The sequence below is a fragment of the Phycodurus eques genome, chromosome 6 (genome assembly GCF_024500275.1).
Source record: "Phycodurus eques isolate BA_2022a chromosome 6, UOR_Pequ_1.1, whole genome shotgun sequence".
Classification (NCBI taxonomy): Eukaryota; Metazoa; Chordata; class Actinopteri; order Syngnathiformes; family Syngnathidae; genus Phycodurus; species Phycodurus eques.
Genome location: NC_084530.1, coordinates 29445689 through 29466993, shown reverse-complemented (window position 1 = coordinate 29466993; position 21305 = coordinate 29445689). Strand labels below are relative to the sequence as shown.

Genomic DNA, 21305 nt, shown 5'->3' with positions numbered 1-21305 from the left:
GACGGCCCGTTTGCAACGTCTGTGATTTTTCAACGTCTCGCCTCGCATTGTAACGGGAGACGTGCTTACGTAACACATCTTCAAGCCGAACCGATCTCTTATCTGAATACGATGAACTGTTGCTACTTTTTATGTTTACATCTCTCGCCATTGTCCCACTCACAACGTGTTCACCCTTTTCAAAGCTTGCATCAGCTCAGTCGACACATCGGTCGTTAAAACAAGTCAATCAGGTCACCTAACGTAACGAGCGTAACTAAGTCCCGTTTGTCATTAAACTTGTATGTATAAGTTAACGTGAACAACGTGTCATCGACACGTCTCATCTTTGTTGTCTGCTCGGCTAGCTGCCTAGCCTACGTTTTGTTTTGATTCCTAGCTATGGCTGAGCGAATAGCCCAGCTCGCTAGCTCATCAAAGAACACTTTGGCTTCATTCGAAACATTGTTTGCGTTTAGTGGCAAACACTCAGCAGGAGTCGCGTGGCTGCTTGGGGGGAAAAAAGAGAGAGAGAGAGAAATAAAAACCAAGGAAAACCACGAAACGCTTAGCCAGCCACTCGTTTTGCTAACTTGTGAGAGCACAACCGAGCGGGGGTTTAAATGTCCCACCACGCAAGCTGGCTACTAGTACACAGCACAGGCCCGCAACTACTAGCACTCTTTGCCACCTCGTGTAGCGCGAGTGATTCCGTTTCTCGACACCAACTCTGCTGCAGTCTTTGCCACAGTTGCCTGGCAAATGAGGAGACGGAAGGAGGGCTCGCAAAGCCAGAAGCCCAAGTGGCATTAGCGCGTGCCAACTTATCTGGCTAGCCATGCTAGCGCTTAGCTGCTTGGGGCAAAGCTGTCACGAAACGCACAAAGCTTGCGGAAATAGAGATCTGCGAGCTGTTCAGCAAAGGAATTGAATTTACCTTGAATTGAAAAGAGTGAGCCGCGATGTTGTTTATTGTCCCCGTGCTCGCTCGGAGCAGCTGATTCTCATGACAAGTGCTCGGTGTCGCGCGTGCACGTATTCCGGTGTTATGTCGACCGGACCGCCGACAAAAAGCAGAAGCCTCTCGGGAGCGCGCACCCAAATTGAGAACCCTTTGGAATAATCAGGTGGCATATTTAAAAGACGAATTCGCAATTATTCAAAGGGTTGTTATTGTTGCGTTGGGATTTCTCACATCACTATCCCCAGACTCGGGAATCAAATCTAAACTCAAGACACTGCATATTCACTTTAACATTTCCCCTATTATTTGTCATTTTCATTGATCTTTCATGTTCTGTTATTTTTCTTGTACTGCCTGATTTCTTTTAACTGTGTTTATGCGGTGACCTTGAGTGCCCTAAAGGGTGCTTATAAATACAATGATTATTTTTGTTGTTATTGTTATTCACGACTTATTTATTTATTTTACCTCATATAAAGATAGCCCGTCCAGCTGTCTGTTTAAAAAAAAAAATCAAATGTGCGGCCATCGAGCACAAGTTTGCTCACTTCTGCTCGAGAAAGATGAATTTCTACTGCATTGCACGGCTCAGTTCTGACTGATAAAGACGCATTAATAAACAATGTTTAATATTGTGGTTTGGAGTGGTTGACAACTGCACTGCATTATTTTGAGAGGTGATCATTGAAAGGGACAGCTGATTTGTGAACGTATGAATCCAAAGTTGTGCATTTTTTGTGATTTGTGAGCACATCGGGCACATAGGGCTGCGGGTGCAGTGACGCTCGGTGATCGGTAGGAGTCGCCAATGAGCATCTGCAAACATGGCTGCCCAGGATGAACTCAGTAAGTTTCTATCTGCGTTAACAGTCTTTCACATCTCATTTCATTGCCTTTTTTATGGCTGTCTTACGCGTACATAAGTACAAGCACGCTTGACGTTGGCCTCTGGTTGAATTTAGACGATTCAGCTAACGCCACGTTAAGAGAAAAATGCAAAACTGTTAGCATGCTAATTAGCACTTGCTAGCTAACTATCGTCACAAGGCCGTTTGCCCAGTCATGGTCAAATTAAATGTGCCACAAACGTTGTGAATACACATTGATTCAGCGAGGTAATGACATGGCGCTTTAACAAATGACAGTATGTGACATTTCGGCGCAACCGTGCACGGTGTCGTGAGCGTGTAAGCTTGGACTTGTGTGAGAGAAATGGGGAAATGCGTTGTGAGTTTGAGCTGTCGCTGCTCGGGGAACAGTGCCAAGAAACGGCAGGCAGGGCTGGGAAATGGACTCGCATACACACAAGCCGACACGACCAGGTTATCACACAAACTTGGATAACGAGCATGTTATTGCTCCACACCACTTCATGAGAAATTATTCGATTTTTTTTGTCGGGAGGAAGCTGGAGGTGTACGCCGGGTGGATGGTTACACCCAAAGTCTTACCCAGCATTTGAAGTGCTGTGCAAATGTCCAAATGATTTCACTGTTTCCCAACCTTGATGGAGCCAATGCGTTTAGGTTGGATCTCGAAAAATCTCACAACACACCACCAAACAAAAATGTCACTAAAAGTATGTCATCTATAAGTCCAGGTTAAAAGCTCTTACTTTCCCCCCATGCTTTTTAGAGCATTTCCACTTCTAAATGATATTTCTCGCACTGTATGCTGTTTTAATTGTATTTTTATTTTATTTTCTCTTTTGTTTTAAATGTTTATAAACTGTTTTTTTCCCTTGGTTTTTAAATGCTTCTAATCATGTAATGCACATTGAGTTACCATGTGTATGAAACGCGCTATATAAATAAGTTTGCTTTGCTCTATACTGTACTGAAATAATGGTGATCTAGTCTCAATTTACTAAAAGACTTACTCAACATGAAGTCTGGCCTGTTTCGTTGAACAAAGACAATGCTATTCAGTTGTGTGAATGGCAACAGGTGGATTAACAGGTAAATTGTAACTTCTGCCCTCTTGTGGAAGAGCATTTCATTGTTATAACTGTCAATGGCATACAATGGCTATAAAAAGTCTACACACCCCTGTTCAAATGCAAGTTTTTTTCTGATATTTAAAAAAATAAACGATTATAATAAATTTCAAAATTTAATAGCCTCTAGCCTGTACACCTCAATAGATTATTTTTATCTTGATGAGAGGGTAAGTAAAAATAACTGGAATATGGAGGTTGTTGAGAGTCTGCACACCCTCTTATAAATAGAATGTGGCTGTGTTCAGAATTAACCAATCTCATTCAAAGTCATGTTAAATAGGAGTCAGCACACACCGGTCACAATGTAAAGTGACTAATTAACTCCAAATAAATTACAGATGTGTTGCACAAGTGTGCACACCCGCTTATAAATGGAATGTGGCTGTGTTCAGAATTAACCAATCTCATTCAAAGTCATGTTAAATGGGAGTCAGCACACACCTGTCACAATTTGTCACAAATGAGTAATTAACTCCAAATAACTGATAGATGTTCTAGGAGGCTTTTCCTGATATTTCCCCACATGTGTTTTAGAGATTTGGTGTAATAAAACCAAATTTTAACCTTTTAGCCATCATTCCAAAAAGTATGTTTGGGGCAAACACAAAACTGCTCATTAAACAAAAGAACTACAATGAATGCGCTACAACGAAGCATGGTGGTGGCAGCAGCATGTTTTGGGACTTTTTTTTTTTCTTCTTTTCTCTCCTCCCAGCTGAAAGTGGGACCTTAGACATGATTGAGGGAATTATGAACCGTTCCAAATACCCTCAAGCTTCTGCTAAAAATAAAAAAAGTATGTCAGGAAAAGCCTACTAGAGCAGCTGGTCATTTATTTGGGCTTAATTTAGAGGCACATCTGGAGATCTCATGGTACAATAATTGGGAATCACTGCTATATGTAGCTGGACTTTATTCACTGCTGGTCACATCTAGAAAATGAATTAAGGAAGTTGTTTTTTGGCAGATCAACTGGAGCGGGTGTTTCTGCGCCTGGGCCATGCAGAGACGGATGATCAGCTTCAGGACATTATCTCCAAATTTCTCCCACCCGTTCTCCTCAAACTCTCCAGTGTGCAAGAGGGTGTGCGGAAGAAAGTAAGAAGGCTTTTTGCCTCTGACTATGGCATCCTTGCTTTATTTTGCCCTCCCCCCCCCACTTAATTTGCATTAACACCATTCATGTAGGCCTTCATACATACACCTCCCAAAAATATTAAGACATTTATAAAAACATGACTTCTTTGGTAGCGGTAATGATACTCTGCTTTGGTTGTCACTGTCAAAAAGGTATACATTTAAGAACATGTTTATTAGTATTATTATGACTTGAGTTTGCAGTGTTTCGCCCGAAGTCAGATGGGATAGGCTCCAGCACACTCATGACCTAAAGAGGATAAGCAGTATAGAAAATAGATGGATGGATGGATTTTGCAGTGGCGTAGATCAGCACAGCACAGTACAGCTCAGTGAGACACATTGGGGTTTTCATGAAATTGTGCAAGTGTACCTAATGTCATATCTGGTGAGTGATTTAAAATAACATTTTGGGTACAATGTCTCTCGTGCTAGGTGATGGAACTGCTAGTCCACCTGAACAAGAGGATAAAAAGCAGACCTAAGATTCAGCTACCAGTAGAAACTTTACTGGTTCAGTACCAAGACCCAGCAGCAGCCTCCTTTGTTACGGTATGGTTTCTCATTTTGAAATAAAGGCATCTTACTGCAGGAAATGGTGGTTTGATTTCCCCCTAATTCCCTTTAGAATTTTACCATTATCTACATAAAAATGGGCTACCCTCGCCTGGAGGTGGGAAAGCAGTGTGAGTTGGCCCCCACCCTATTAACGGCTATGGAAGGCAAGCCACAACCTCAGCAGGACAGGTAAGGCCACATGCCATTTTTGTTCTTGGTTTGCTTTACTTCTAGAGTACAGTGGAACCTCTTAGGTCGAACACGTATTCATCTTGTGTTGTGCTAAACCATTTTTACTTGTACGTTTTACGCATTAAAATTCTTAGAAAATATCAACGCTGTTGTGCTTTCTTCCCCCTTGCTGTTTGTTTAAGACTCTCATCTCAACCGCAACCAGCTACGTCGCTTCATAAATGGAGCCCAAATCCTATATGGAAAAGTATTATTTCTATTGTATTGTGTATTCATTTGTTTTTTTTTTTTTTTTTATTAAGGATGAGTGTAGATTCTATAGCACTTTTTTTTTTTTTTCTCCCTCTCGTTTGCGATGCTTCACTTCGCCCTTAACAAGGAGCCGGGCCAACATCACCCTAATGTAAAATAAAGTAAAGTGAGAGAGAGCGCTAAATGGGACAGGTGATTTAAACGATCCTGTTCCTTTGATCTTTGTGGGGAATGTGAAGTTATCCGCCAACGGACGAACTTCCGGCTGTTGGAAAACTGCAGATGTTTGTCTCTCCTCGTGCAACCTTTTAGTTTTTGGCGCTGCAGCCAACGCCAACATGATAGCGAGATTACAATTTTAACATCCTGCTGCCCTCATACTGGTCAGTGGAGACTTCAACATGTTCTTCTCTCTCATTTACTCACAACTTCACGCTACATGTTAGACTGTAAAATGCGAGCGAATAAACCTCTGGACCTCCTGGAGGCCAAATGCCAACTTGAAGTGAGTTGTTTTTCTCTCCATCTTCTGGGGAGTCTGACCACAAACTCCATACACGTTGAGACCACCAACAGGCCGCCGGCAGAACAGCAGGTGGCCAACTTGGGGACTATGACAGTTCAGTCGAAGACGGGCGATGCGCTGCAGGAGTTTACTATTTATTTATGTATTCTTATTTATTCCTTTATACTCAATATTTATTATGTTCAGCACTTTGTTACAGCTGCGGTTGTTTAACAGTGCTTTACAAATGAAGTTGAGTACAGTTACCGTTGCTTTAGCCTTATTTAGCCAGGACAAAAACGTGTAATGCTTTGCTATGTTATATTAAAATCAATTTTCAGTTTTCTTGTTGTTGTTACATTTTCATGGTGGCATCACAACAAACACAAAACAAAGAAGAGTCAAAGCACACTTGTAGATAAGTACATACATTTTATTTATGCAGCACTTCCCACTTAGAGCACTCATAAAGTGCTTCACACGGTTACAATAGAAAATGAGCAAAATCCCCAAAAGTCTGAGACATGCGGAAGTCTCGTAACATGTCGTGTGGTGTATTCAAATTCCAAATTGTACGACTTCGGTGGCATTCGAACTTGGAGCTTCCACTGTATGCATGAAGTTGAACACCAGATCACGAAGCCCACTGCTTGTCAATCCTATTTATTTGACCTGAACCTTTTTTTTTCCCTCCCCTCTCCTGACTGAATTATTATTTTGCATCTCTTCTCCATCCTCTCTTAGCCTAATGCACCTGCTGATTCCTACTCTTTACCATATGAAATATCCAGCAGACGCCTCCAAGAAAGCTTCTCCTTTTAACTTAAGTGAGCGGCCAAAGACAGTACAGCTCTTGCTGGAGTTCATGTTGGACGTCTTGCTGATGCCTTATGGGTGAGTTGGTGTCCCAGGGGTCTGACTTTAAAAAAAAAAAAAATGGCACGTTAGTTCCACTTATCTAATCGAATGAAGGCAATTATTTGTAATGTATCAAAGCTATTGACTTGGTGTCTCTTTAGGTTTGTGCTGAATGAATCTCCCACTCGCCCTTCACCATCCTCCTCCCAAGGGGCTTCTGCTGATGGGGCTGCATCCGGGCAGAGTCTACCCCAGGCTCCCCCAGGGATGAATATCTATGCTGCCAAGAGGGTCATAGGAGAGGCCCAGTGGACCTCTGAGCAGCTAGAGCAGGTCAAATCATTTAAGGTTGCTGCAGTAGGCGTTCCTTTGTGTTAGACTTTATTGTGTCTTTGGTCTCTACAGTGTAAGCTGGGCATAGTGAAGTTCATTGAGGCAAAGCAAGTGCCAGAAGTGGAGACGGTGGTGCACCTGGTGGTGGCGTCCAGCGACACTCGACACAGCGTGGCTACTGCAGCTGATCTGGAACTCAAGAGCAAACAGAGGTGGGTGGTTTAACTTTTACTGAACAAGTTAGATGTGCAATTGTCAAGCTATAAACCTTACATACAAAAAAAAACCATTCACATTTCGGACAGAAATGTTGCAAATCAAAAGAGATATAGTTGGTTTTGTTTTGTCTTCCAGCATTATTGATTGGAACAACCCCTTAATAATCAACAAGATGTACAAGGTTTACCTGGGGGATGTTCCTCTCAAAACAAAGGTTTGTGAGCTCGTTGAAATGCTCACCGATAATGATTAGATGTAGGAATCAATGTACAGTGTTTGAAATGAGTGTGGCATTGTGTTTTAGGGCGGCACGATGAAGCATGAGCTGAAACATGAACCAGTGAGCACGAGAGTCAAGTTAAAGATCCTGCCACATCTTTTACGCTCCCGTCTCGCTGCAGAGTGCTTCCCAGCTAATATCCAGGTGGGTTCGGTGGGCACCTTATTCCACAAAATTCTTCTTTTGCTAGGTTCTTCTCCAGTGTATTATAACTCAGTTTTCCTATCCTTCATAGGTTGTTTATGATGGTTTGTTTGGCGCCAACACCAACAACAAACTGCTCTCTCTCACCTTGCAGTTTGTCCATCACATCTGTATGGTGTAAGAAATAAACACCTTTCCACTCTCTCAATAGATTAACCACATTTTGAGGATATACAAATTTAAAAAAATTGTTTTCCATTGTTTCAGGTGTCCCGATACTAATAAGCCATTAGGACTAATGCTGCTGAATGGCCTTACCAAGCTTATTAATGAGTACAAAGAGGTAAATCCTTGAATTTTAACATTTGATTATAATTTTCATGCACTACACTTTTGTTTACTCCTACTAAATGTAGAAAATATGTTGACAGGATCCCAAATTACTATGTGTTGCATATTCTGCTGTTGGAAAGCTCTCAAGGTAGTTCCAAAACATTTTTTTTCTTAAACACCGTTACCAGGATTTCTAATTTTACAATTTTATTTTTATTTTTTTCCTAGCCGTATGCCTCAGCTCTTCACAAAGGATATTGCGCTGGTGCAGCAGTTTTTTGAGTCCATGTGTAAGGTGAGTTCATTAGACTTGTCAACTATGCATAAGGTAACACATTGTGAAATCTGTTTCTTGAAGTCTTGCATGTTCATTTTCAGGAGGAGCCTGATGTACGTCTAGCCATCCAGGAGGCTTTGTCTATGATGGTTGGAGCCTATGCCAACCTACAGGGGGCACTACTGAACTTGATGGAGGCATTGGTGGCTGCATACATTGTGAAGGTGAGTTTATGCAGGGGAATTTCTTTGCTTGATAATTCTGTAGCTAATAAGGATGTTATTTCCACATAGTTGTCAGGGGCGTTCCTTTACTCAAAAGTCAATAATCAGGCATTTTAGGGTGGAATCCTTATTCACTTTTATCAAATTTCAAATAATAATGACTATTCAAACAACTTACCAGCGCCATCTTTTTTCCTAAGGGGGGAAAAAAGCAAGGAGTTATTTCAAATGCACCATTTATTCAAGCGGACAATTCAACCAGCAGTTAAATTGTTCTTGGCGTCAAGTAGACTGGAGACCTCTGTTTAAGAAGAGTAGTTGACAGGCAAATAATGTTTATCATTATTTCTTTTCAAAGCCTGAGGTCCAAATTCGCCAGGTTGCAATGAAGTTTGCAAGTACAGTGTTTGGGCCTGATCATGTGCCATCAAGATACCTGCTGCTGCTCGCTGCTGGAGACCCGTGAGTACCAACCAGCCACTGTCATGGCACGCTCTCTGTATGTATGTATGTATCTATTTACTCATGTCATTTTTCTATCCACAACATGGTTCGGTTCTGTGTTTTGAGGCGCGAGGAGGTGTCTGGGGAGGCTCAGAAGGTCTTGAGGATGTTTCCGACTAAAAGTCCTGAGAAGGAGGGACCCAAGCCGATTCCTTCCTTTCCGGAGATGGTGGCCTACGTTCAAGAGAAGGTGAGACTTTGTCCATCTTTTTTTTTTTTTTTTTTTTTTTAAACTGTACATCCTGTTGTAATACAATTTTATAAAATTGTCTTGTCTTTTTCCTGTTAAAAAAAAAATCATCAGGCTTCTCAGAGAATCAAGACTCCAGCCAAATACATTGTTGGAACTTCAGCTATTCCCTTCAACCCATCTGCCTTTGAAGAAGTAATTCACATAACTGATCTTGAATTTAACTTCTGCCTCCAGTGCAAGTGTCCACATATTTTGCCTCCCTCCCCCAGATTGTGCTGTACCTGAGGATGTGTCTGGGATACAGCGCGGGCGCCACGCCACAGTTTATGCGACTTACAGACATGCAGGACGACGCGCCAGCCATCGGTCGCTATGTCCGCACACTTCTGTCTTCTGAGTCTTTAGGGTCCAAGGGCGCTGAGATCAATCCTGTTCATATCTACTTGGACTTATTGCAGCAGCTGCTGTCTGCCGTTGGAGGTAACCACACTGAGTCATCAAAATAAGATCTTTGTATTGTATGTGGATTTCAAATTCTGTCTCTAAACAGGAATTCCGGTAATGTACTGTCTCTTGGAGGTGGTGTCTGTTTGCCCAGAGAAACTGGCTCCCAAGTTTGTTGATAAAATTGACTGGATTAAGGTCAGTGTTATTCAAATGTGTTAATGGGCATACTTCATAAAATACGAATTGTACGACCTAGCCGCATATATTCATACATCCAGCTTATAATGTTTTGCTGTACAGAGTCTGATGAACACAAATAAGGAGGACATGAGGGAGCTTGCAGCCCAGCTGTACGCTGTGGTGGTCTCCACCATGACGGGCAATGATCTGCAGGCTGCCGTGCACAACTTGGTCAAAATCACCAAAGACAACCGCGTAAGCAACTCGCACCATGTTATTATGCTAAAGTCTCCCCCGCCTAACTGCATGCGTTTTGTTTGAAACTCAGAGTCCTGAGACCCAGCATGGTGCCATCTTGGCACTTGGCTACATGGTGGGAAGGTACATGAGCAAAAAGAAAGCTGCCGCATGTAGTGAGCCGGCCCACAAGTGCAGCATCACCTCTCGGGAAGAGGATGACATTGTTGCCATGGCAACAAAGACTATTGGTGTGTACACAATTTTGGATTTTGCACATCTTTCCTTTCTGGCTATTAATCCTTTAAATGTTTGTTATAATTCAGGCTCCTTCCTGGAGAACAGTAGTCCACTGTTGCCAGTAGCAGCGTGTACAGCTCTTGGAGAAATTGGTCGGAATGGAGCTCTGCTGATTCCAGCAGAGGGTGACGGCCTCACCAAACTGTCCATTGTAGAAAACCTCCTTGCACGCATCCCCTCTGGCAAAGAGACTACCAAGGTAGCAGATAGTGCTCTAGCGACTGAAACAAACCCATCCCCCGTAATCAACACTGACTTGCCCCTTTTTTGTATGTGTCTATCTTCTCCACTCGATCTAGATAAAGGAACGGTCAATCCAGACTTTAGGCTACCTACCAGTAGGAGATGGAGACTTCCCTCATCAGAAGAAGCTGCTACAGGGACTTATGGACTCAGTAGAGGTGTGACACATTATTTTTGGGACTGTGGCTTTATGGTTTACAAAACAGGAGCTGATGTTAAAAAATACAAATGAAAAAAAAACTAGACCCCTTGGCAGTGATCCATAAGGTTAATGCCATGTGATGTTTTCCTCCATTTTTGCTTTCCAAGGCCAAGCAAGTGGAGTTGCAGTTCACAGTGGGGGAAGCGATTACCAGTGCTGCGTTAGGCACCAGCTCCGGCGCTGTAAGAGATCCATGGACCTGCACTGAAGACCAGTACAGCCCACCGTCAAGTAAGAAATGGAGCTGGCATTTCGACTCCATCCATACAAACGAGTTTCAGTGTATCTGCAAAGGTTTTTTGTTTTGTTTTGTTGGTTTTTTACATTTTGTCCCCATGGAATCTGCATTTTGGGAGCCCAAATCTGGCTATTTTTGGCATTGTGGCAGCACCGCACATGTCTGGCATATATACCACAGTGTTTCAGCGTTTTCAATTGGACACACACATTTCTTGAAACAATTCTGTGTTTAGGTCTGCTCACATTCCTTGTTGACATGGCTTTGAAACATGTAAAGTTTTTTCACACGTTTGGATAAGAAAGTGACTAATTATGAATTTTTAACTTGACATACTAATAGTACTATAATCTCTTCCAGCACACACAAACGGTACAATGCATTTACAATCACTGAAGAATGCAGGCACTTTAAAAGCAACAGACACAAAAAGAAAAAAACACTAACTGAATGCTTTCATTGTCAGATGTCAAAAACAATGACGTGGTTCCTTGGGTCCTCAACTCAGTGTTGTCGAAGTACATTCCTAGCCAAAACCCTCATGTCCGGCAGGCAGCCTGTATCTGGCTTCTCTCCCTGGTTAAGAAACTCAGCCAACACAAGGAAATCAAGGTATGTGCTATTTTCCCCTTTTGGGAAAAACAGGACATGGAAAATAAATAAAGAAGCCATTTTGTTTTTGGTATGAAACATAGCAGGCATATCGAATCACTCGATGGAAAATTGAGTTGCATTTCCTTTTCTGCTCCAGTCCCATTTGAAGGAGATCCAGGTGGCGTTCATCTCTGTTCTTTCAGAACCGGATGGTGAGAGACATTTAACTCAACCTGCTGTTTATAACACCAGCCAACATCGTACGCTTTCCCCCTTTAAAAAGGAAAATATATACATCTTCTTTGATTTAGAGTTGAGTCAGGATGTGGCATCTAAAGGCCTGGGTCTGGTCTATGAGATGGGTGGAGAGGCAGACCAGCAGGAACTGGTGTCCACCTTGGTGGAAACACTCATGACGGGCAAAAGGTGAGAGGATTAAAATCAAAACAGCCATTCATGCTACAGAGGTAACGCCCACGCTACATTAACGTTAAATGTGTCTTTCCAAACAGAATAAAGCATGCTGTGTCAGAAGACACGCAGGTGTTCCAAGGAGAGGGGATTGGCAAAACACCTGATGGGTGAATATTCCACTGTAGAGCGTAATTTCCATGATACTGTACTCTGCTTATGTTGCTTATTCCGTGAGTGCATGTATCGTGTGATATGTTTCATGTTCTGCCCGACAGCCACAGCTTGTCTACATACAAAGAGCTCTGCTCGTTGGCAAGCGACCTGAACCAGCCTGATCTCGTATACAAATTCATGAACCTGGCCAACCATCACGCTATGTGGAACTCTCGAAAGGTGACTGGCTCCTCGCCTTTCCTATTAAGATTGATTGTCAAAAAGCCTTTGAAGTGTTTTGAAAAGGAATCAATACACTCTGAAACACTGAGGTCCTACAAAAACGTTGCATCAGAAACGTTAAATGTCCGTGCCATTTATACATGACAAAGGTGCCGAAAAATGCCGTCTTTTGCACGCAGTATAATATGAGGGAATGTGGCCAGCAAATGTAAACGATCTGATGCAATCTATGACAGGAGGTGAATCAGTGTATGCTGTAGAGAGGGACACATTATATTATGATACAGTGCTGTTCGACAAAAAAACAAAAACATTGTTAAATCATCATTACTGCCTTGACAATGTCAATCAAACCTAAGCATACAAACTTTTATTTTCAATATTTGTTGACAACCCTGGCATCGTCTCGTACTCCCGGTGCCAACCTTGAGCTCTCGTCTTTTTCAGGGTGCTGCATTTGGCTTTCACATGATCGCCACCAAGGCCGGGGAGCAGCTGGCTCCATTTCTCCCGCAGTTGGTGCCACGACTGTACCGCTACCAGTTTGACCCAAACCTAAGCATTCGCCAGGCCATGACCAGCATCTGGGATGCCTTAGTTACTGATAAGACACTGGTACGAGAAGCTTGGTGTTGATCCGAATGCGAAACATCTTCAGAATTTTGTGTATGTTATTTCAAGAGAGAGAGAGAGAAAAAAAAAAAAAAAAGAAACTCAGCGATTAGGTGAATCCACAGACAACTAATCGCGAGTATGCCGGGTCCAATGTATTCTTGTTCATTCTGGTCGGTTTCAGGTGGACAAGTACCTGAAGGAGATCCTGCATGATGTCATTTCTAACCTCACCAGCAACACCTGGAGAGTGCGGGAGTCCAGGTCGGTTCCCCGTATGCCTATTTGATTTTGATATTGTTTAAATACGGGTATTTTCTACTCATGCAAACATTTTTGAAATCCCAGAAACAAACATGATCGCAACATATCACTCAGGAATGCAATTTTGGAGCTTCTGAATCATTTAAGGGCTGACTTGAGCCAGTAACCAATGACAAACCAAAACTCCTCTCAACTCTGTGTTTCCTTGCATCTGGGTCATTTCAGTGCACTGTGACAATTGTCTGGTGCTGGCCTCTCCCACAGCATTTTTTATAATTTTTTTTCCAGAGCAGTGTTGTCCTAAGTTTAAAACGCAATGTTACCAAGATGGGCACTCGGGCCGGGTAATTGAACAAAACCTGGCTTTTATGTGGTCGCTGGCTTCACCAAAATTCTCGGAGGGGTGGTTTATTTTGTAAAACTCAGTAGTATGTTTGTCCGTCTTCCGCAAACACTTCCAATTTCATCACTTCAAACTTGTTTCACTTGCGGTGCTCTCCCAAATGTTCGATGGTGAAAACCATCTGCGCTACCTAAATCGCCAAAAGCTCTCTTAAATACGGCGTTATCCACCAGTTTTACAACTGTTGCCAAGAGCGCACGTAACCTGTGAGTGAGTGACCATGCAATTTAGCGCCCGCTATTTTGGATCTTAGTAAATCAGGCCCTATGTGTTCATAAGTGGCATTTCCTCACAGCTGCTTGGCGCTCAACGACTTGGTTCGAGGCCGCCAGGCTGATGACCTCATCGATCACTTGGCTGAAATGTGGGAGACTCTTTTCAGAGTGCTTGACGATATCAAGGTGAGCAAAACGGCACTGAAATATGTCAGTTGTGCCACAGCAGTGGTTCCCACTCACGGTGCTATGAGAGATTATCAAATGTGCCGCTGGTAATTATCCAATTTCATTTAAGAAGTTTGGTCCGAAGTATTAATGTCCTACAACTTGTGTATCTCGCTAGTGACTTATAATGATTGGCAGACCAATGAAATGCTCGCCCACTGGATGGCAGAAGGCACAGTTAACTTGTGTACCCAACTGTTGGCATCCATACACCACAAAAGCTTTGTGTTCCACTAAACGGGCTCAAATTTCATCACACAAAGTATATTTGTGAGGAAGTTGAAATGAGATCTTTGTTTTAGTTTGCCATTTTTGTTTGGCAGTGTGCTGGAACATTTTTCTCATTTAAAATGTGCCTTGGCTCAATAAGGCTCTATAGAAATAAAACAAATTCAGTTCTATATTTATGTTTTTCCCCAATATTGTATTTTTTTTTTTTTTTACTTATTCGGACCCAATTATACAATTATTTTTTTGTCTTTCAGGAATCTGTGAGGAAGGCTGCAGATCTAACGCTGAAAACGCTCAGTAAGGTAAAGCTGTCAATCATTGCATTCTAGGATTAATGGATGAAAGCGAACACTTTATGACGTCACTCTTTTTACAGGTGTGCACTCGTATGTGCGAGTCTACCGGTTCGACTGCCCAGAGAACTGTGGCAGCACTTCTGCCCACGTTGCTGGAGAAGGGCATAGTCAGCAATGTCGCTGAAGTTCGCTCGCTCAGGTAATATCAGTTATTGTGTTTTCATCATGATAAGTGTGGCGTTCATTTGTAAAATGTTTTCGTTTCTTTTTGTACCAGCATCCAGACCCTAGTTAAGATAAGTAAGACAGCCGGCGCCCGACTCAAGCCTCACGCTTCCAGACTTATCCCGGCCCTCCTGGAGGCCCTGAGCAACTTGGAGCCTCAGGTCCTCAACTACCTCAGCCTCAGAGCCACAGAGCAGGAGAAGGTAACTGCGGCCCTCCTAAGGATCCTCTTGTCACAACATTAACTTCAGCTTGTCACCGGTTTTGCGTTTGTCCGTTTACGTAGAGTGCCATGGATGCTGCCAGGCTCAGCGCTGCCAAATCCTCTCCAATGATGGAAACCGTTAACATGGTAATAAGATAGAGATTTGTCAGAAAAAGTCCGGGACTGGCGTCACAAAAGATATATTTCAAACCCAAACTACGAGTTTTCCCCTTCAGTGTCGGCCAAATGATCAACGTGTGCATCTACAAAGAGGTCCTGCGGCGTTTGCTTCATTCTTTGGGCAAATTGTGGCAGGACAACCCTTGGCTGCTTCGCCTCCGCAACTCGTCTGCTCAGAAAAGCTCTGAGCGTCTGACAGTTCCTGGTCGAGAACAACATCGGCGTGCTGGAGCAACCTCCCTACTCACCCGACGTGACGCCGTGTGATTTATTTTTTCCCCCCTCTTTTCCAAGCCCAAGGGGACTCGTTCTGAAAATGTGGATGATGACAAGATGGCCGTGAAGACAGAGCTGCAGAGGATCCCGCGAGAATCCTTCCAGGAGTGCATGAAGGCATGGCACAGAATGCGGGGAAAGTGCGTTAGACTGCAGGGGGATTCCTTTGGAGGGGAAAACTTGTCGTGTGTAGTTTTGATTTTCAAAAATACTTTTTGTGACACAAGTCCTGGAACCTTTCTGACACACCTAATGCACGTCACATTTTTCAGATTTTAGTTCTTTTCATGTGTGCGTGTGTTGTGTTCAGTGTTTGCAGCACCTGGACACTGCAGTGCTGGGGGAGTTGGTTCCCAGGCTTTGTGAGCTGCTGAAGAGTGGAGTCGGCCTTGGCACCAAGGTAACGGGCCTTCAAGAATACAATTCTCAAATTGGAATACAATGAAAACCCGCTATTTGCGGGAGATAGGGACAACCCTGCTGAGAAAAGTGGAAAACCCCCAGAGTAATAGACCACCGCCCCCTAAAAGCTTTAGAATTGCCTATTTTAATATATTTCCCGCAACGTATGACCCCCACAACACTTTGTCAAACTCAGCTTACAATTTTGCCCTTAGAAAAATAAATGGTTTGCAGGCTATATGATTTGATTCTGGAAAGAAATGTTCCGGAAGTGCACATGTCCATGTACATGCGATGCGCCAAAGACTCTGGAACTTTAGCATACTTCTTTGACACCAATTACTACTTTCCTACGGTCCCATCTTGTGTCATATTAGAGCACAAAACTACGTGAATAGATGTGTTTTCCAGTCAATATTTAAGATATGTTCCACAGGGGGGAAAAAACCTGATTATGTGAATGAATGTCCTCCTGTTTTGCATCGTCTTGTCCTCTCGTTTTTTATCATTTCTTTTCACAGGGAGGTTGTGCCAGTGTGATCGTTTCCCTCACAGTGCAATGTCCCCAGGACCTCGCCCCATACTCAGGTGCTGCGCGAGCCGGCGCTTTCGTCACGTTTTCCCTTTTTATACATGCAAAGTCCTCATGGTTTGTGGCGCTCTCAGGTAAACTGATGAGCGCTTTGCTCAGCGGCATCCACGACAGAAGCGCTGTGGTTCAGAAAGCCTTTGCCTTTGCTCTGGGCCATCTTGTCAGGGTAAGAAAACAGTTCATATCAGCTTATTTTGGAATGATTTGACTTTCACTGCAGAATTGTAATATCTGTCAATAATGTGACAACATTGTGACGAAGGACATCTAGCATTTTATTACATTAACACAATAGTTTTGTGTTCGTAAAGCTCAGTTTTGATAATTATCCATCGGCCAGTGATAAGGACTGCGATGTAACTAGTTCTACCACTGTGTTTAGCTTTGTACCTTGGAGCCGAAAAATAGTGTTTTGTCAACATTGCACCATTCCAAACACAAATGAGTGCCAGCCAAATTCTTCTGCCCTGTAGCTTGGTGTTAACGAGCCCTCTTGTGTTGCTCCATCAGACAGCTAAAGACAGCAGCGTGGAGAAGCTACTTTTGAAGCTCAACGCCTGGTACCTGGAGAAAGAAGGTGAGGCAGCAGTTAAACCAACTACTTACGTTAGTATTCAAAATAACCAGTCCTTGGGATTTATTTCCAGAGCCAGTGTACAAGTCCTCTTGCGCGCTGACTATGCACGCCATTAGCCACTATAGCCCCGATGTGCTGAAGGCCCACGCGGGAGTGGCACTGCCGCTGGCTTTCCTGGGCATGCACCAGGCACCCGGCGCCGACGAGGAGAAGGGAGAGAGTCAGGACGCCACCTTGTGGGCCGAAGTGTGGCAGGAGAATGTCCCCGGTGAGAAACATCAGCGTCACTTCAGAGCCATTTACGCATGTTCCTGCAATTGTGTGCACTTTAACGCAGCATCCATCCATGCGATAAAAGGTGACGTTCCCTTTTATGAAGCTTTTTTACACGGAGGTCCCCGCAAATTGCTATTACAGTGAAGGGAGTACTCACTGTCATGAATAGCGAAAACTGGCAAGTAAAAATGTTTATCATGACCTATTTTAATCATTTCAACCCTGAATATACCCCGAGCTATCATCCCAGAACACTGTCAAACTGCTATTACAACATTGAAATTCAAAATAAATGGCTTACATATGATTTGATATGGTCAAAATGCAACGGGAAGTGAATAAACTCGGATGTGTCACCTTCACAACCCGTAAAAATACAGCGACTACTTTCCTATTAGCCAGTTCTTTGGCACCAGCTTGTTGCACCTCGAGCGTTACAGAAAGCACAAAAAGACGCCGATAGCCGCAAATTTTTCATTTTTTCTTTTTTTTTTTTTGTGTGAAAAAGGCCGTGTAATAAAAGGGAATAGCAGGAAGCCAACAGTGGCGTACAAACACCCGAGACTCACTTTTCCTTTGAAGCAATTTGATGTCACACCAGATGGTGGCACAGTTGCAGGATGACCACAGTCGCTGCCTTTTACACCGTATGTAAATAAGGCGGTTAAAAAAAGCACAAATAAAAATAGATTCCATTCAGATGTTGCTTGTTAGTATATGGTGAGTAAAAAAAATATAGTCTACTTATGTTCATGGCTACGATGATATATTTCTTGGGTACCAGGAAGTTTCGGAGGCATCCGACTCTACATGACGGAGCTCATCGCCATTACCCAGAAGGCATTGCAGTCCCAGTCTTGGAAGATGAAGGCTCAGGGTGCAGCTGCCATGGCAACCGTTGCCAAGGAACAGACCGGCTCGTTGGTGACGCCGCACCTGGGCTTGGTGCTGACTGCCTTAATGCAGGGCCTGGCGGGACGCACGTGGGCGGGCAAGGTGATGGCCCCAAATGTAATTGTCGAGTTATTTCAACAAAACGATACTAAGTGGTGGTGTGCTTCGGCCTTTGTTTTTGTTTTTGTCACTCCAGGAGGAGCTACTGAAGGCCATTGGATCAGTTGTCTCCAAATGCAGGTCTTTCATTTCACCATTGTTGCATTTATACATTATTTTATGTTTTATTTTTTTAAATCAAGGTAGTGAAATGAATATTCCTAATTTTTTTTTGTTAGTAGTGACTGCATCCAGCTTTGTGGCAAAAGTTTGGGGAAGGCCCTTTTTTTGTCTCAGTGCACAAAGCAAGATTCACAAAGGCAGAGTTTGTGTGGAAGATCATTTATCTTGGTCTCTTTTTCCATATCCCACCCATAAAGCTGTCATTTGAAGAAGGGTGTATAGACTTTTTATAACAACTCTAAGTCACCCTGCTTTGTTTCCCTGTATGTACAATTTGTAGCACTGAGCTCCAGAAGCCTTGTGCCGGCCAGCCCGCCACGTCGGAGGTGCTGGAGGTGGTCCTCAAGGAATGTCGCAAGGAGAGTCTGGTGTACAAAATGGCCGCCCTGTGCTGCGCGGGCGACGTGCTTCACAGCAGCCAGGACGACCGCTTCGGCGACATGACCGACATCCTCTTCCCGCTGATAAAGAAGGTGACTCTGACGTCTTCTAGCAGCATCCGCGGCCTCTTTTCTGACACGTCAGGCGTTTGAACTTGTTGGCAGAGGTGCCCGGAGAGCGGCGCAGCGTCACTGAGGTCACGAGAGGAGGAGAAGGATGACCTCACCACCAAGGAGAAAGAACTGCAGACGGAAGCTCTGCTCTGTGCTTTTGAGACCCTGGGGAAGACTTGGCCCAAGAACGCCCAGACCCAATGTAAGTTCTCCTCTCATGTTGCAAAGTTCTCTTTTTATACTGAGCGTCCATCAAGTCTATTTGCAATTTGTCATCATCATGTCGTCGCACCAAAACCTCGCCCGTTGTAGGTTCTTCCGAAAGTTCTTGATTGGAGCAGTGATGACCCAGCTGGCCTCTTGAAGGATGTGGTTCATTGTTTGTGTGTCTTCTCATTGACTGTCTACAGTGGATAGGGACCGGAAATCCGCAAATAATTAACGCCTGTTATAATTGCATTGAAAAAAAAAAGTATTTTTTTTAATGCCCAAAAGTCTTTGTTGTGTGCTTGTGTGGGATATACTGCCGATAAGTGTTTTCTGTGAAAAACAGGGGTTGTCTCCCCTTCAAAAAAACAACAACAATAATTGGAAAACAAATTTGTGATAAGGGGAATCCGTGGGTGCCGAACCGCAAGTATGTCGGGGTCCACCTTGTTATTTTTTCTTTTTTGACAGCTCGTTTCCAGGTGGAGGTATGCAGCCTCATGTGTGATAAGTTGCAATTGAGCACATGGAAGGTGCAGCTTGCTGTTCTCCACTGCATGAAGGCCTATTTCCAGGGGTACGGACAATCAAACAGACCTCCAATTTATCTTCCTGGCGTTACATTCAATTTATATTCTTTTCTTTCTTCCCCCCCCCCCCAGATTGTTGTTGTTTGAGAAGAACAGCAGCGACGTGAGCACGCTGTCGCTCATCCTAACCCACACGTGTGCCGCTCTCACTCATCCTTTAGGTAAACGCGTCGCATCGCTGTCGTACTCTTGAGTTTGCTTCTACTTCACCGCCACGTGTGCTGTTTGTCTTTTACTAGAAAACAAAAGTTATTCATCTGTGAGGACGGAGGCCTTGTCCGTAGTGGAGCTGATCGTGAAGAGAACCGGAGGTAAGACCGCCAGGTGTCACTCGTTCCAAAGGGGGAAAAACAAATGCAGTCTCACTCGCGATGACATTTCACTGATTAAATGACAGACGTCATTTTTTCCACTTCATGTTGATCTCACTGTCGCTGATGTATGTTTACGTGTACGTTTGTCTACCAGAGAGCGAGCAGTGGGATTGTGTGTCGGTGAAGAGTCGGGAGCAGCTGCAGCGTTCGCTGTCTACGCTTCAGTCGGACAGCAGACCGGACCTGAGAGACAAAGCCCAAGAGCTGCGCAGGCACATCCAGAGCCAACCCTGAAACACGCACGCACCAGCCGCACTTACTCTGTGGCAAAAGTAATAAGAAATAACACAACTTGTGGAAGTTGTCTTTTGTAGTGTCCTTTCTATTTGGCTCTTTGGACAGTTGTTGTAATAATACATTTAAATGTGATGAACCAGAGTGCTTGACACTGTCTAACTGGCCCCGAAGGCGGGCTTTTACTACTGTCGAGCGTTTGTCTACTCGTTAAATATCAACAGCTCCTTTACCTTGGCTGACTGTTGCCAAAACGCTGAAATTAAGGATGACAGTACTTCAATTACTCTTTACTCCCTTGTGTTGCTGAAAACGTTGGTTGACAACTGTTTGCAAGATGAATGACTGGACTTTTTCCATCAAGTCTTGAAACTAAGTTACAACCCTGTTTAAGTGATATGCTTTAGTTGTTTCAATTTGTCACTAGTGAAATAAAAACAACCTTGTCTCAACAGTGATTATTTGACTTATTGGAAATGTCTTTACAAACATTTTAGTTTGCATGAATCTCGTGTGTTCGCTGTATCGTGTTAAAAGTTGGTAACAATTACAAACTGCAGATATTGCAGTAATTTGGTGACCATATTACATTGTTAATCAAAATATGATGACATGCACATGCGTGCAAAGTGAGGGAAGTTGGCAACAATTTGCCATTTGTACGTATAAGCTTTTCCAGCAAAGTGGACTTTAAATATGTCGTGTCTGGTGGATTCAACGTCACTTACAAAAGGGATTAATTCACGTTTTTCCCCCAGATGAAAAAGCAGTGGGTGCCCATGGGGTTGCATTTATATTTCCTGTAAAATTGGTTCATTAACATTTTTTTTTCATTTATCTAATTAAACAATGGGTTAATTGAGTTATTGTCAATAAATATGAGTAAAATGAACAATTTTACATGTACATTTACATAGTTTATCACTAGTGTCGGGTGGAAACTTCCTTTGTCCAAATTTGGTCAATTTAACACATTTTGATAATAATACCATTGTTCAGTCCCCATGTGGGTCTGTTCATTTTAAAAAATATTAAGCAATCTAAAG

General features: G+C 43.3%; 2 protein-coding genes across 5 annotated transcripts in view; one reads left to right on the top strand and one right to left on the bottom strand.

Moving 5' to 3' along the window:
* The window catches only part of kdm4c (lysine (K)-specific demethylase 4C), a 30061-nt gene extending 29008 nt beyond the window's left edge, over positions 1–1053 (bottom strand). For all 4 annotated transcript variants that reach the window (XM_061679010.1, XM_061679013.1, XM_061679012.1 and 1 more), the window contains exon 1: positions 917–1053. The gene's annotated coding sequence lies outside the window, so the exon portion shown is untranslated. The remainder of the gene's footprint in view (positions 1–916) is intronic.
* Positions 1054–1721: 668 nt separating this feature from the next.
* ecpas (Ecm29 proteasome adaptor and scaffold) lies at positions 1722–20710 on the top strand. Its single transcript, XM_061679978.1, has 49 exons — positions 1722–1789; positions 3910–4040; positions 4515–4631; positions 4708–4826; positions 6331–6480; positions 6606–6777; positions 6850–6989; positions 7132–7210; positions 7301–7420; positions 7512–7597; positions 7688–7763; positions 7852–7901; positions 7982–8048; positions 8132–8254; positions 8613–8716; positions 8825–8948; positions 9063–9143; positions 9221–9431; positions 9502–9593; positions 9699–9833; positions 9907–10066; positions 10142–10314; positions 10415–10516; positions 10668–10791; positions 11265–11410; positions 11550–11604; positions 11704–11818; positions 11905–11973; positions 12082–12199; positions 12650–12817; positions 12999–13078; positions 13777–13882; positions 14410–14457; positions 14532–14650; positions 14729–14879; positions 14963–15028; positions 15648–15737; positions 16261–16327; positions 16406–16497; positions 16842–16908; positions 16979–17176; positions 17969–18180; positions 18275–18318; positions 18641–18833; positions 18906–19056; positions 19533–19638; positions 19724–19812; positions 19891–19962; positions 20120–20710. The coding sequence occupies exons 1-49, from the start codon at positions 1768–1770 to the stop codon at positions 20257–20259; spliced, it is 5520 nt and encodes a 1839-aa protein (XP_061535962.1). The 5' UTR covers positions 1722–1767; the 3' UTR covers positions 20260–20710.
* Positions 20711–21305: the final 595 nt, after the last annotated feature.

Excerpts from the sequence above, each read along its gene's own strand:
- ecpas (XM_061679978.1), top strand. The coding sequence starts at position 1,768 with ATGGCTGCCCAGGATGAACTCA. Across the intron at positions 8,949-9,062 it reads TGGCCTACGTTCAAGAGAAG|GCTTCTCAGAGAATCAAGAC; the intron begins GTGAGACTTTGT and ends AAAAATCATCAG. Across the intron at positions 12,200-12,649 it reads CTATGTGGAACTCTCGAAAG|GGTGCTGCATTTGGCTTTCA; the intron begins GTGACTGGCTCC and ends CGTCTTTTTCAG.